Here is a 14,417-nt window from a genome sequence, read left to right as displayed (position 1 = left end):
TTCTATCAGGGACCCACTGTTTGTGCATAAACAATCAGAAGCTTGTGATTTGTGATTTTGATGCTGCGGTGTATTTGCAAAGGAGAGAGACGAGCTGAGAGTGTGTAGGTGTGTATTTTGTATTCATCTTTGCGATCTGCTCACCCACTATTCTACTGGGGGTGCCTAATACAGTACCATGCCAGCATTAGTCCTTTCTCTCGCAAAGGCAGGCACGGAGCACACTGGGAGGGTAGAAAACAAACCCCCCTACTGGTTATTTTATGTCTTTCAGCCGCACAAGCACACAGTTCCCCCATAATAGTGGAATTCAGACAGCTTAAGATAACAGGAGGATAGGTGATTGGGTTATTGTCTGATGTCTTACTTCTCTGATATGCCATTGCTTTGTATTCGACATGATCACGGGTTTCATCAGACTCCTCAAAAGGGTTTCTGTTAGATGCATTTGTTTTTCTGATCTGTAAAATATGGAGAAAACAAAACTCATTGTGATGACAATTTGGTAGAAAGATGAAGTTGTCAAGAAGTGATTGCATTTTGTAAAACAAACAAACAAAAAGGAAACTGAATAGAATATAAAAGAAAATATGTTTAACTGAAGATGTAGTCAGGTTAGTTGTCTAAAAACACTAATGTTGGTCTTGTGGTTTTACATAGCTTCTTAAGAATTTGTCCCTTTTTAATGTAGAATAGGGTTAAATCTGATCCAACCTGTAATCACTGCAAAGCTAATTTGGGCCAAAAACACAGGGAAAAAAAATACTCATTTGGAAAAGCTCTAAATACCTTCTCTACTGAAAAAAGGGACACTTTCTCCTTTTAATGGCCATCTGCACAGGAGAGGGGAATCAGGGGGCTGGGGTCATCTCCGCTCAGCTGTCAGCGTTATTAGCGTAGGTAATGGAGCAGACGCTGGATTCATAGGGGTGTTGTTTTCAGCCCCGCTCCATGGTGTCAGTTCACACTGATAACTCTATATATAGTGATGTGCCGTGACATAACCATAGTGCTAAGTGTATGGAACAACAAAACCTGAGCCTGTCTCACCCAGACAAGTCCATATTAGCTGCCTTTGTAATACAATAGTCTTCCTAAACCAAGTGCACCCTCCACCCTCACCTCCTTCCATCGGGCCGGAGTGCTCGTGGCTGCCTCTTCTGTTCGACTGCCAGCACATTTTGATGCATGGATATTACACTCAGATGATGACGGTCTTGGTTCAGACATAAAGCGCAGCTCTGGTGGCCAGCTACTCGACATTTACTATGATAATGGAGGTAAATGAAAGAGAAGGAGGTGGCCATGGGTGCAGAAGGGTGTGTTGCAGACCAGACCCAGCCAAGCCTGTGAACGGCCCCACGTGTCTTAAGATGGAGGCCGCAGCCTGCTAGGGCCCAGATGGATCAGTACACATTTGCTGTACAGCTGGTCGCTCTGTTTGGGGACCTGGTGTGATACTCCTATGGAGAAAAAAATGATATCGCCACCATCCAAGGAGCAATTTAATAGCAGGCCAGAAGACAGCTGGCCACTCTTTAGTTTAGAGTTTTTTTGGCATGGCACACTTACAGAATTGAGGGTGTCCGATTTTTCTCCAGAGACACACAGATTTATACAGCTTTCAGCTGCTGCAGTCACTATCAAATCCTTTATTTCTATTTTTCTTTGAGATTAAAAAACAAATCTGTCCATCAATTTAATTTGCTGTCTTGATTTGTAGTAATTGCATAGGACAGGATATTTAAAATCACAGTCCTTTCTCAAAGTCGTCATGTTTTTTTTTTGTTTTTTCTAAGAGGACCTTTGAAGGTCTTTCATTGACACAAAAGCCAGTTAGGTTTTATCAGCATGCCATCATGCCACCCCATTGCTTCACTTTGACCCCACTGTAAACTATGACATTTGGAGCCTCATGGGGGGCACGTTTGGCCCATTTATCGCACTGTTTCAAATGTCCCTGTGTGGATTTTCAGAGCCCTGACATGTTTTGAAGCACGGGCTCTGTCTTAAAGGGTTTTAAAGGTGAAAAGGTTTTTTGCTTTTTTGTTATATCTGCTTTCAATCCAATTCTCATCTCACTCCTGTCCATTCCAAGCAGCTCCTGCCAAGGTGGCAGTGTTCAGAAGGACAATTGTAAACAAACAAACCAAACCACATCCCAGAAAAAGTGTTTTTGGGGTCACCTCTACGGATTTTTTGGGTTGGTGACAGCACTGAGCTTGAAGCCAAGTCAGGGAGGAGCCTTCTCTCACAGAGAGGAGCCGGTGGCCTGGTCAGCCCAGGCAGAGGGGGGCACTGGAGGGGTGGAAAGGTTCGGGGGCGGAGAGGGAAAGGCACATTTGCTGTACAGCTGGCCGCTCTGTGTGAAGCAGGCACTGTGGGCCGTTACAGAGCTGGAGAGGAGAGCGAGTGAGACGCCTTTAGCTTTCTCTTCCTCCTCTCTGTTCTCTCTTTCTCCTTCCTCCCCTCTCTGTCCACTATCTCTCCCCTTTCCTCTGCTTCACTATGTAGTGCTCACATTTTCGTATTAACCAAGCTCCAACCTGGCAAAACATACTGTGTTGGCTGTTAATGGGGGAACAGACACACTGTAACAGTTTTTGAAGCTGAAAGCCGTGTGTTGTTTCTTGCTAAGGGCCGCAAATTATCCTTGACACATATCCTTTTGTTTTGGGCCCCTAGAGCAACTTGTCCGGTGTATGTTGATTGCATGGTCTCCATCACTGTCTCTGCCCTGGTGGCAACACATTTACTACTCCATTGAGTGTTTTTTCCTCCTGGTGCATTAACAGTATATGGTATTTTCATTCTTTGTTTCTTTTCCTATAACCCTCTTTGATTAGGTATGTCTGATGGTGTTCCCTCAGTTTCTGGGACTCATTCATAGAGCACATACACATGTAATCTGCTAACAAACATGGCCAAACACTCCTCATTTGACTCCTAGGGGGCTGGATCAGAGTCAGAACTCAATAGACAACACAGCACAGGAACAGGATCAATCTTATGAAATAAATAAGAGAACAGGCTTGGACCAGCCAGTGGAAACAAAGGAAACCATGCGTGCCATATACTGAGTGTGATATCTGCCTGCTTTTATTAATTGGTGATTAATAACGCCTCTCTGTTCGTTAGCGCAGTCACCTCCCGTGCAGCCAAGTGTGTTGCTGCTAATATGCAATTATGCGCACCTTACTGCTCGTTACATTATACCTCTCCCTGACTAATGCAGCGTCCATGAGGAGAATAGAAAACAGAGTGAGCTGCAAAAAAGGTGCTATCAATAAGATTCTCACATTCACTGTGATACCTACCAGTCTGGTTTGAAAAAAAAAAAAAAAACAAAGTTTCTTACAAATTCCTCAATGTAACCAGGAGACTGCATTAAAAGTTTTACAGCATTGCAGAGACTGTTTTGCTCTTCCTGGTGTTTTTGTTGTAAAGCAGAGGTAATTGACATCACCATGGGGATGCTCTGTTGCTAGGCCAGACAAGCTCAGTCTGATGTGGTCCTTATCTATTGATTTTCCTGACATTTCCCCACACCTCACAGACTAGGCCAACATGTGAGAAAATATCTGATGCTCTCAGTTCATACAGCCTGTTTGTACAAACTCCGAGTGAACACTTGCTGCCCCTTACTGCATTGCAATTGGTAGGTTGATGTCACCATGGTGATTTGGTGAAAATTCCTTGCAGTGATTGGTTGGACTGTGTTCGTTGTTGAGTTATTCATTCTACAGCATAAATTACAATTGAATTCAATAATACTGATTTTTATGAATTCTGTAATTTTCCTTTGAATTTAAAGGCATTGTCTAATGAAGGATTCACTGGTGTACTTTCAGAATCCTCCTATGCAGGTCTAGTTGGGGACTTGGGCGACCTGAATAAAGGTAGGCTCTTCCTGTGCTTCAGGGTATGTTTTATTGATATACAGGAGGGATGTCTCCTTTAGAGTGTTAATGCCAACCCTTGTTCTGAAGTGAAGCGCATAAATACTGAATGATCAGAATTAACCTCTGCATTACTCCATCTCCCCATGGTCTCTGAGATGTCACCAAGGCCGTAGGTGCATGCACACCCCTGGTCTGATGGGGTTGCTTAGCAGTCTGACTGGAGGGGGGCTTTTGGGAGAAGTGCAAACAGACAGTCCTGCCTTAGTAAAGGTCAGAGCTGCAACCTACACCTCTCAAATCCCAGTCTGGCCCTGATGGGACCAGGGTTCCAGGCGTGCCTAGAGAAGCTTGTGGTAAGGGAGAATTACAGTCAGAGTGAAGTGGTGTGCTACTGCTGGACTGCATTGCTTTTAGAGGTTGTCAGCACCACTAGTACTGTGACAGATCTGATCTAACTTTATGTAGTGGCTCTTACTTGGTGTGTTTTTGGAATGACATACACGCTGGGACACCATTAGCTATCATATGCTACTGAATAGAAAAAAGTTTCAATGTTGTTCTCAAAATTGTTGTTAAGTATGCTTCATAGGTGAAGAGAGGTTTGTTTTAGAATACAAACAGACTCCAAACGAGTACTGCAAAAAGTTTTCACCGTCTTTATGGAGCAAAATGGTGGTTTTCCAAAGTATCATGTAACAAATGACTATCCTCATCGAACTTTTGCTGTGTGAATGGCAGACAGGGGAGGAGAGGGGAGGGGGATAGGGTTCTGAAAGGCCCCCCAGCGTCAAAGCCTTAATAATCATGTGAGCAGCGCTGGACTTCATTACCCTCCTGTTCGACAGGCCGAGTGCCAGCCTGGATTGCTGGCTGGCTGTGGCAAGGTCAACGGCGGAGGAAAAACCAGTTACTGTGTTACTCTGGAGCGGAATGGAGAGGGGCGGCCATCTGTCAGCTCAGGCCTGCCATACCCGCAGAGCAAATGGACACGGGCGGCCAGAGGAGAGGCCACAGACACCCATAGAGCTAAACCCAGTGAGCATAACACTGAGGCATGGAAACAGATCCAGCCAAAGAGATGGGCCTTGGTACCACTAAAACACATATATACACACACAGAGCAAAGAAGATAAGGCTATCTCCAAGAAATTTGGCAGCAGGTTGTGTGTGTTTATGCATGTTTGTTTTTTAGTGTCAGCGCACTATTGGGCCCCTACTGTTTTAAGTCCAGATGGCAAACCATTTGATAAAAAGTTGATAAAAGTTTTGCTTGGCTTGCCAAAATGTTTTAATCATAGTGTTCCTTTATTAAGACAAACTCCTTGTGAATCTAAAAACAGAAAATGTCTTTGCCTTTAGACCACATAGGGATCCAATGGATGCAACATGTTTTCTTCCTAGTGACAATACAAGCGACACCGCCGTTTGCAGTATTGTCAGATGTCACGCTCTTCCATATCAGACTCTAGCTTTAGTGTTTCACCTTGTTTGTCGGCTCCTGAGTCTCTCTGTGAGGACCTTTACGATGCCCTCTGGCCAAAGTGGAAGAACCCTGTGGAATGTTCCAAAGCTCTCTAATAGGTTTCAGGTGCTGTGGGCCACCGGCCAGCCCCCCACCATCACCCCATTCTGTGTGTCTTGTGTGATAGGACTCCCTGCTCAACAGTCAAAGCACCGCCATTTCTCCTCTACATGAGAGAGGGCAGAGCTACGAAATGGATACTCATCTTCGTGTACTATCAAATCTTTGCTTGTCTTTACAATAGAAAGTTTTTATTTACTTTTTCTTTGGTTCACTGTGAGCCTTGTCCATTCCCTTCAATTGAAACTTAAATTTATTTAAATTATGGTCAGATAAAAGTGTAACAGCTTCTCTTGCACATATGGGTGAAGTTCCGGCAGAAAAGCAATTTGCATCTGTACCATCGCACAACTCAGCACAGCTAAAGTTCCTCCTTGTTTTCCTCCTGCGCCGAGAGTACCAACCCCCGGCTCGAGCGTCAACATGCACCGGAAAACAGGGAGATGGTCCTGGGCGATTCCCCTCACATTAATGGAAATCACACAGGAACTCCCTGGATGAAAGCTTTATTAGTTATTAAGGTTTAATGTTGATATCAGTGCTTATATGTTTACTGGAGTGCATGGTGCTGCTGATGTGGAATTGTCAGAGAGGTGCAGATTTAGTAAGGAATTAGTGTACACCCAGGATTTAATTAAGGGGATCTATTTCCATCTTGTTAGAAAGAGATGATGTGAGTACTGCATGCATCATAGGTTATAATATTAAATGGTGTTTCCTGTAACAGCATTATATCCACTACAGTAGGTGCTTGTATATTATAGAATGGAAACAAAATACTATATTTGGCTGTAAGAATTGTAGCTTAAGATACTTCAAGTACAAAAGCTCTTGACGCACGTGTTTTATGGTATTTTGTTGGGTCTTTCTTTCTTCTTTCTTTCTTTCTTTTCTTTTCTTTGAGCAAAAAACACAGTGATATAAATACACGTGACAGTCATTAGAGTTAAAACGGTCACACTTCCACTCTTTTCATATGTCTTGTTCCATTTCCAGCATGACAGTGGAGTGTGAACACTGAAGCGACATGGCCTCTTTGTCTCTCCATTTGTCCCACCACTGCCTAGAGACATAAACCTTAAGCCACTCACTCTCTGATTAATCTTTAACATTTATAATTACTAATTAAGTTAGTAAGAGACTTTTAATGTAGTCCTCCTTCAATGGGGAGCAGAGAGGACAACAGATCATTAGCTTCAATAATGAACGCGGATGAGACAGATAATGGCCTATGATAGGTGAATACTGACAGTTATATTAAATGAGGCGAGTATATGGGAAATGCAGTACGAGAGTAACACTTCATGGATTCAAAGGCACAGGGAAACAAGGTGCTGAAGTATTCCGGCAACTCCAGAGAGGCCTTTAAGCATTAGGGAATTCATCTTAGAGTTTGTACTAATTAAAACATATATGTGATACAGTGAGGTCTATACATGTACACAATGTACATCTGCAGTGTTAATTGCGCCAACCCCAGTTTCAAGAACAGCTTTTATTTATTCATTCACACTGGTTTCATTGAGTTTTTTGTGTCCCTAACGTCTTTGGTGTATCTCATTATCACATTATTACATTAGTGTCTGCATTATCCTGGTGGCTGTAAGTTGCTGCCCATTAAAAGAGTCATTTCATCTCAGTTTTTTTATCTTAACGACGATGCTACTCTGGCACATTCCGTGAGCCTTCCCACTTTGGGGAAGGTGCTTATGCCATAATGATTATTATCATTAAGAAGATATTAATGTGCTTAGTGTTTGCGACCCAGCTGCTCATCATGGTCTGAGCTCCCTGCCGGGGAGGGAAGAGAGCTTCTGCCAAAACGGACAGTGCACGTAGGCCACCGCCCACCTGTCCAGAGGTTTGAGGGTCAGTGGAGGTCACAACTACCTACCTCCCTGCCCTCTGCTGAACTGGAGGAGGGAGGGCTCGGAACAGAAAATTGGAAGAGATGAATTGTGATGTGTGTTGTAGAAGTAAGTTAAAAAGCGCTTCTGAATGAACTAAAGCGTAATGAATTCAAGTGATTTTTAAAACTCAACCCAGATGGTAAGGATCTTCTTCTTACACAATATCAACATACATATTAATTATAGTTATGTTACTCTGGTGTGAAGGGAAATGTATGTTTTCCCTGTAGAGATTCATGCCGCATAATTAGTCATTGAATTTCAATGTTGCTGTTATTTCAGGCTATTTCAGCAACAGAATCCTAGATTTTTCTTATTTTTATTTTTTGCATTAAATCAGAGTTTTGCAAATCATTTGTTTAGTTTTCTTAATCGTTTTAGTCAAAAAGATTTATACAAAATCTTACCTTTTTTTTTGTATTTTAGCAGAGGTACAGTGAACGGAAACTGTTTAATGACTCCTGCTGTGAGGCTCCATACACCCACAGATAGACAGTATTGGGCTAAAGGCAGCCTGGCTCATCGTCCTCCAGTCTCTCAGTTTCAAATTGCCGCTTCATTAGGGCTTGGAAAAGAAACCCATGGTTACATTTAATCAAACGAATCGGTATGGCAGACCCACATAATCAATCACAATCCTTATCCAATATGCTACATTCTGTAACTACCAAGCTGGCTTGGAGAAAAGTCAATTATGGCCCCTCTCTCTGCTCCTCTCCCGGTGTTGCTGTGATATTATACTGTTGCTGCAGTTGTTTTCATTATGCAAACATGGACTGTGTGCATCTCAAATGTACAGCCTTTTTCCTATTCATAGGGATATTTCCTGTTTTTCTGTTTTATACTGCTAGTTCTTATATGATACATGGACTGGGGGGTTGTTGGGGAGTGTGATGTGCCATATCAGGAATAATCAAATTAACTATTAATGATTTTTGCTCTCAAACTAACACTTGTGTTACACAGTGGGCTGCAGCCAGTGATGTTCATATTTCATATGTTTCGTGTCCATATGGATCTGTTCTCACTGTCTTTCTCTGTATAAAATTGTTTACCATTTGTTTCTATAGACGTTCTACTTTCTCACCCCATATCCCCGAATGCATTTATGTGAATGCAAACACACACATACTGCACACACACACACACAGATGCACTCTCAAATAAACACTGTAAACATGCTCGCGTACTGTACACGCACTCATCACTCAATCCATCAATCCTTTTTTTTTTCTCTCTTTTCCTCTTCTTGTGTGTTCTTTCTCCCTACCTTTTCACTTCAGCGCTCAGCCTTCTGCACAATCAACATGCTCCACATAATACACACAGCCAAGGAAACACACACGCACACAGGCACGCACACACAAGGTAGCTAGGTTGGTGGGGGCCACGGCTGCAGCTCTTCTGCGCAGTCCCAGAGTGGCTCCCGGGGCTCGGCTGCCAGTTGTTTGCCAGCGTCTCCGGGTGGAATTCATTCAAATTAAAGCGGTGGAATGAGGCCCGAGTCCCAGAATGCCTCGTCCCTCTCCTTCATCAGCATTCCGCCGATGAGAGTAATTAAAGCAGAAATTAATTCTGCTGTAAGCAGAGGAGCCACAGAATAACTGATATTAGAGGCTGGATGATGAATGCTTGGCATCAAGGGAGGTCTCAGGGGAGGAAGGGGAAATTCACAGATCTCTTTTTCTTTCTTTCTTTCATTCTTTCTTTCTATCTTTCTTTCTGTCTGTCTTTCTTTCATTCTTTCTTTCTTTCTTTCGTTCCTTCTTTCTGTCTTTCTTTCTTTCTTTTCTGTCTTTCTTTCTTTCTCTCTTTCTTTCTTTCCTTTTCTATCGTTTCACTTTTTCATTTCTTTGGTTTGTGTCTCCGTTTCTCCCTTCTACGCCATTCTCTCTCTCTCTGTCTGCTTACTACTTGCCTCTTCTCATCTTTTCATTTCTTTCATCCTCCGTAGCAACATTTGTCCTTCCGTGCCGCCTAAAGATTGCCACGGAGCGCTGAAGCCATTGGCTTTAAGCATGACTAAAGACGCTGCCACTAAGCCTCCTCTGCTCAGTAACAATATTTCACATTCTGTCAGCACTGGTGCTCTTATTTTCAGTCAACAGGCATATTAGAGTGAACTCATGCTGCAAATGCTGGTGCTTTGTTGTTTGTCAACAAAAGCCAAAATGGAGAATGCTTCCAGAGACTGAATTCTATTATTTCTATTGTATTCTAATATCAGGGGCATACTATTAAGTGTCACAGGAAAAATAGAACTCAATGTAATTGTTAATCAGAATGTGAGCAACTATAGAAATGCATAATTATTGAATCTGGCTATGTATATAGAGTAGCTTGGAACTAAACACAACGTGTTATTTTCAAGTCAAACTGCCTTTTTTTCTCAGGCATAGTTTGAGACTGAACCTTCAAGCTCTCCAGATGATGTGATATTCTACCCAGGATGATTCAATGATCCCCCACGTCCCCTGACACTTTATTTTTGGAATAGCACATCTTTAGCAAGAGCAGTCACAAGACTGAAAGACAAACAACTGAACTCATGAAACACTAAGGCTGGATGAGGCTGTCAGTGAGACTGTTTTCCTCTCTTAGAATCAAATGGAATTGAACAAAGGTTAGCTCTTTGGGGCTTTATGGTAATATGATATACGATGCTGCCATGGAATTTGCCAATGCATGTCTTAGCACTGCACTGTCTGACTCCAAGGAAGGAGTGAATCGTAATTATGCTGACCTCTGCTCCTCCCTCTCTTATTTTGCCCTCTGGGTAAAATGCCTAAGGAGGTAATAAACAATAGATAGATTTGTCTTGTTTGTATTTCAGCTGCCGCTCTCTTAATGACACACGAGATTGGTCTCTATTTTGAAAATAATGCTGTATTGCATTTTTAATTGGTTTGTGCTAAAGTATTATCTCAATCAGATGTAAATGAATGGAAGTTCAACCTGAGTTACTGACTGTTATTAAGAATTTAGAAGGCTGGCTTGGAGTTGGAGAAACACAGAGTGAATTATTAGAAACCATAAAGGGCCCAAATGCAGAGGAGATACAAACTGGAGCTTTCAGAGGCAAGACAGGGTAAAACCAACCAGAGACCTGTTGATGAGGCCAGGTTGAGAGGCTGAAAAGCTGGAGGGAAGATTTCACTGACATTGCCCAATAATGCTAAGTCTCACGAGAACAGACAGACTGCTGTTTACAAGGGGATTTGTTTTTTCTCTACACATACAGTAACATGCCACGCAGATTCACCAGAAGGACTCACCATACCTGTAAAGTTTATTAATTTCACTATATGTATAAATATATATCCAAAAGGAAATATATATATATATATATGGGATTTTGCTATATGAGATTCATCAGCAGGAAATGCTTAAAAAACATTAAATCTTGCCTTTTAAAACGAAGTAGGTTTGTTAATACAAGTATCCTTAGCAGTAATAGTGCCTTCATGCTAGTATTCAAAATGGGAGAAAGAATATGAGAGACATTTAATTTAGCAGTGAAACTTCAAATCTGCAGTGGGTAAACACAATATTTTTCCACTCTCAATCTTCCATGTCATTTGACTGTTTCTGTTTTCACAGTCTCCTATTTTTTATTCCCTCTTTTGGAAAGATGATATGAAGCAGAAATAGTAATCATACAGTAAAGACATTTCCTCTCAATTATTTAGCAATGGTGTCTTTTTATAGACAGAAGGTTTACCTATGGACCTTACTAAAAGCTTGGTACTTAGCAGCAGTTTTCAGAGTGTATCTCTACACTGGATCATATTGCTTTAGTGGATGATATTTCTCTCTATCACTCCGAATGGTGATGCCGTTATGAGCAGTGAGGGCATGTCTTGATGTCTGCCATCCTGGAAATGACGGTAGCATTGTTTGTTTGTCTGCTTTGTTCCATACACCAATAAAAATACACTCAAAATGAAACCTTGGTGTAACGATGACCTTAAACACAATGACACTCTTTCCCATAACATTGTCCTGTCCAATAGTCCAGAACTCCCCTAAGAGGCCTTACAGCAAGTCTAGGAGGAACCAAATGAGAGAGAAATCGATTACTTTCCTCTCTCCACTGTCTCTGCCCTGGCTGAATTACTGAAACAAGATGCTGCACTTAGAGGAGTCTTTTGAGAGGCAGAGGGAGAGAGAGAGGTGGGGGAGAGAGAAACACTTTTAGGGACATGGGTGCCATTTAGACTAGGACCATCTTCTCACAGAAAGCCACTAAAAGCAGTGAATGATCCTCTTCCTGTCCCTGACTGGGAGGCGGTTAGCCTCCTGTGGTTAAGTGAATACAGAACATCCACTCAGGTTTGAGGTCAAAGCAAGATCATTAAAAAGAATATTAATTTCTGAAGTCCAAGAATGGCATTCATACACATCATTTCATAGCTGTATCAAATCACCTAAAACTCTAGCTAAACATAGCACAGTTACAGTGGTGTCCAAAAGCGTGAGACTGAGCCACATGGACACTATCTGATGTTGTTTTCAGACTTCCTAATGTAAAATGGGTGTTGTTTAACATCCACACCAGGTTTTATTGTCTGAACTATGAAGATGAAAATGAATCCCGTTCGTTTGGTAGACAGAATGTGGTGCTTAAGGGACCCAATCCCTGTAAGTGCCATTAAGTGGAAATTGCCGTTCACATATTCCAGTGGTTTGATTAATTACACTCTCTCATGTGCTTTCATAAAGGCCCAATGAAATATGGGGAGCAAATTGCATTGTGTTCCTGTATCCTGTTATGTAAAAGCAGTTTAATTATTGACACATGTTTTGCCACCTGGCAGGGGAAAGGATGGTTGGACATGAATAGAAATCATACAATAGATATTATGGACGGGTAGGGCTAGCACTTGAGATGCCATGTGTTTCTGTATCTGTGACTCATTTATGTCCCACATTAGGTTCTCCTGCTGAATCAGAGCAAAGAGCAGACATGATCAGCTGGATATGTCGCATTTGTAAGGGAAGCCTTTTCAGAAAGTGACTGCACTTTAAAACCTGTTTAACTTTGTGTGGCGGGACTGCTCTTTGAAAGGTCTCTTCTAATAAATATGTAGTTAAGGAGATATTTTGTGAAGGCTGCTCACTCTCTCTGGGGGATTAAAAGATCATTGCTGGTTTTGTGTGATATCTTAAGATAGCTCTTTTTTGATCAGAGTACCGGCTTAGACACTGCTTAGTTACTGACACACTGCTACTTTGAACTCAAGGAAGCAGCGTAAGAAGACAACAAGCAAATGTGCAGTTTAACATAAATTTCTTTATTTCCCTTTTCTTCCCTTTTTCTTTGTTTCTGGACAGTTTTTGCCAAGAGCAGTGCCCTCTACTGCCATGGAGACCAAATAACATCAGTGTGTCAGGGCAGTGCTTCCTTCTGTTGTAGCCAGTAGTACTTAGGCTCCACTCTATTCTGTATTCTACAGTGTATGTGGAGGTATTAGCTCATAAAACCCTCCTACTGTCATATGAACCCGCTGCCGTCCCTGAGCTCTATATGAACAGCAGGGCTCTGATACTTAGTCCCAAGCTGTTCCTGTTTGCCCAAAACGATCAGGCCTGGCCTCGTGCTCTCTACCTGATCTAGTTGACTGGGCTGTGTAAGTTAGGTAGGCAGTCCCTGTCTCCTTCCCCCTCCTCCCTCCCAATATGCACTTGGACCAGGCTGCACCTTTTGTGTTCCACAGGGATAGGGGGGCCAGATGGAGGAATTTGATTAACCAGCAGTGGAGGACCAAATGTTCAATTGGATACAGAACCAGTTGGAAGGCAGGAGGGAGCGAGGGATGAGGCGGGGTAGAGGGAGAAATCTAAAATGGCTGGTCATGTGCGCCGGCCAACACTTTCCAAAGGGGAGCCCAAACAGACACTGAGGTGTAGTAATGCAGAAGCCCTTTTCCAAGTACCAGCTGGGCCTTTTAGGAGCCTCTATCCCCATAGCAGACACTCGGCAGCCTCCGAGCAGCTTGACTTTACCATATGTGGAACTTTTTTATGCTCCACCTGGTTTCCCCAGGGGACCTGTGCCGCTGGGACGCCGGAGGCAGGTGAATTGCTCTTAATGCAAGGCACTGAATCACTGGGCCAACAACATGAGGGAAGTGCCTAGGGAGAGGAAATGGATCTGCAGAAAGACTGGCGCGGACTGGCGCGACCTTGGAGCTAGTGCCCGCTGCGGAGCAGAAAACGAGGCCGCGTGACGTGTCATTGTGCCTCCACTTACCACACACCTCTACTTTAATAATATCTACACTTGTGTTTCTTATATGACATTGTGCATCATTTTACAAAGGGCTTTTTAAAAAATGGAACTTAATCCATTTGTAAGCTATGTCTCTCTCAGCAGTAATTTAGAGCCTCTGTGCCACTACCAGAGTTTCTTTATGTTGTTCCCATTTCACTTTTAGCAGTTTCCTTCTATAGTAGCTGTTTCATATAATTATCTATTGATAAAGATTTGACAGTGTTGGTTCAGTAAATGCAGTATGACCGTATTCTGCTACACAGCATTTTTGTCGCAATCAAATATTTGCATTTTTTATGCATATTTCCATTGTTATTTAGAAACATCAGCTGTTGTAACTCTCATTGGAGATTGTTTTTTTTTTTAATGTAGCTTGAGAGTTCGGACCATCAGGACAGGTAGGTCAGATGAGGGAAATTTTGGCCTGGACAGTGGGGGTGTGGTCACTCTCCTGCCTGCACCTGTCTCACTAAGTCTGTGGCACAAAGCCAGAGGTCAGGGGTCACCACAGGGGGCTGTCAAGGTCAAAGGTTTATCACTCTCTGAGGGAGCCTGGAGCCATCACTCAGACCCTACAGTACACACAATCTGCCCAGTTCAGTTTTTTTTCTTCCCCCACTTTTTCTAATCCTTCCAAATGGCTCAGGCAAAACTCCTGACAGCAGCAAGAGAAACAAACTGTGAGGTGTGGAGCTCTAAGCCATCAGCTGGAGATTTCACTTTGAAAAGATTCCCTTTTACTCACTGCC

The 14,417-nt window shown here is 42.6% G+C and overlaps 1 protein-coding gene across 11 annotated transcripts in view; it reads left to right on the top strand.

The window, feature by feature from the left end:
• The window catches only part of LOC137194238 (zinc finger protein 521-like), a 90,383-nt gene that overhangs the window by 44,354 nt on the left and 31,612 nt on the right, over nucleotides 1-14,417 (top strand). For 9 of the 11 annotated variants that reach the window (XM_067605952.1, XM_067605950.1, XM_067605951.1 and 6 more), the window contains one exon: nucleotides 3,852-3,899. The exons of the other annotated variants lie outside the window; for them this stretch is intronic. In XM_067605952.1, the coding sequence (XP_067462053.1) occupies nucleotides 3,852-3,899 (48 nt within the window). The remainder of the gene's footprint in view (nucleotides 1-3,851; nucleotides 3,900-14,417) is intronic. 11 annotated transcript variants of the gene reach the window in all.

Source organism: Thunnus thynnus, chromosome 12 (genome assembly GCF_963924715.1).
Source record: "Thunnus thynnus chromosome 12, fThuThy2.1, whole genome shotgun sequence".
In the NCBI taxonomy this organism is placed as follows: Eukaryota; Metazoa; Chordata; class Actinopteri; order Scombriformes; family Scombridae; genus Thunnus; species Thunnus thynnus.
Note: the sequence above shows the minus strand (reverse complement) of the source record. Positions and strands in the feature narration are given on the sequence as shown.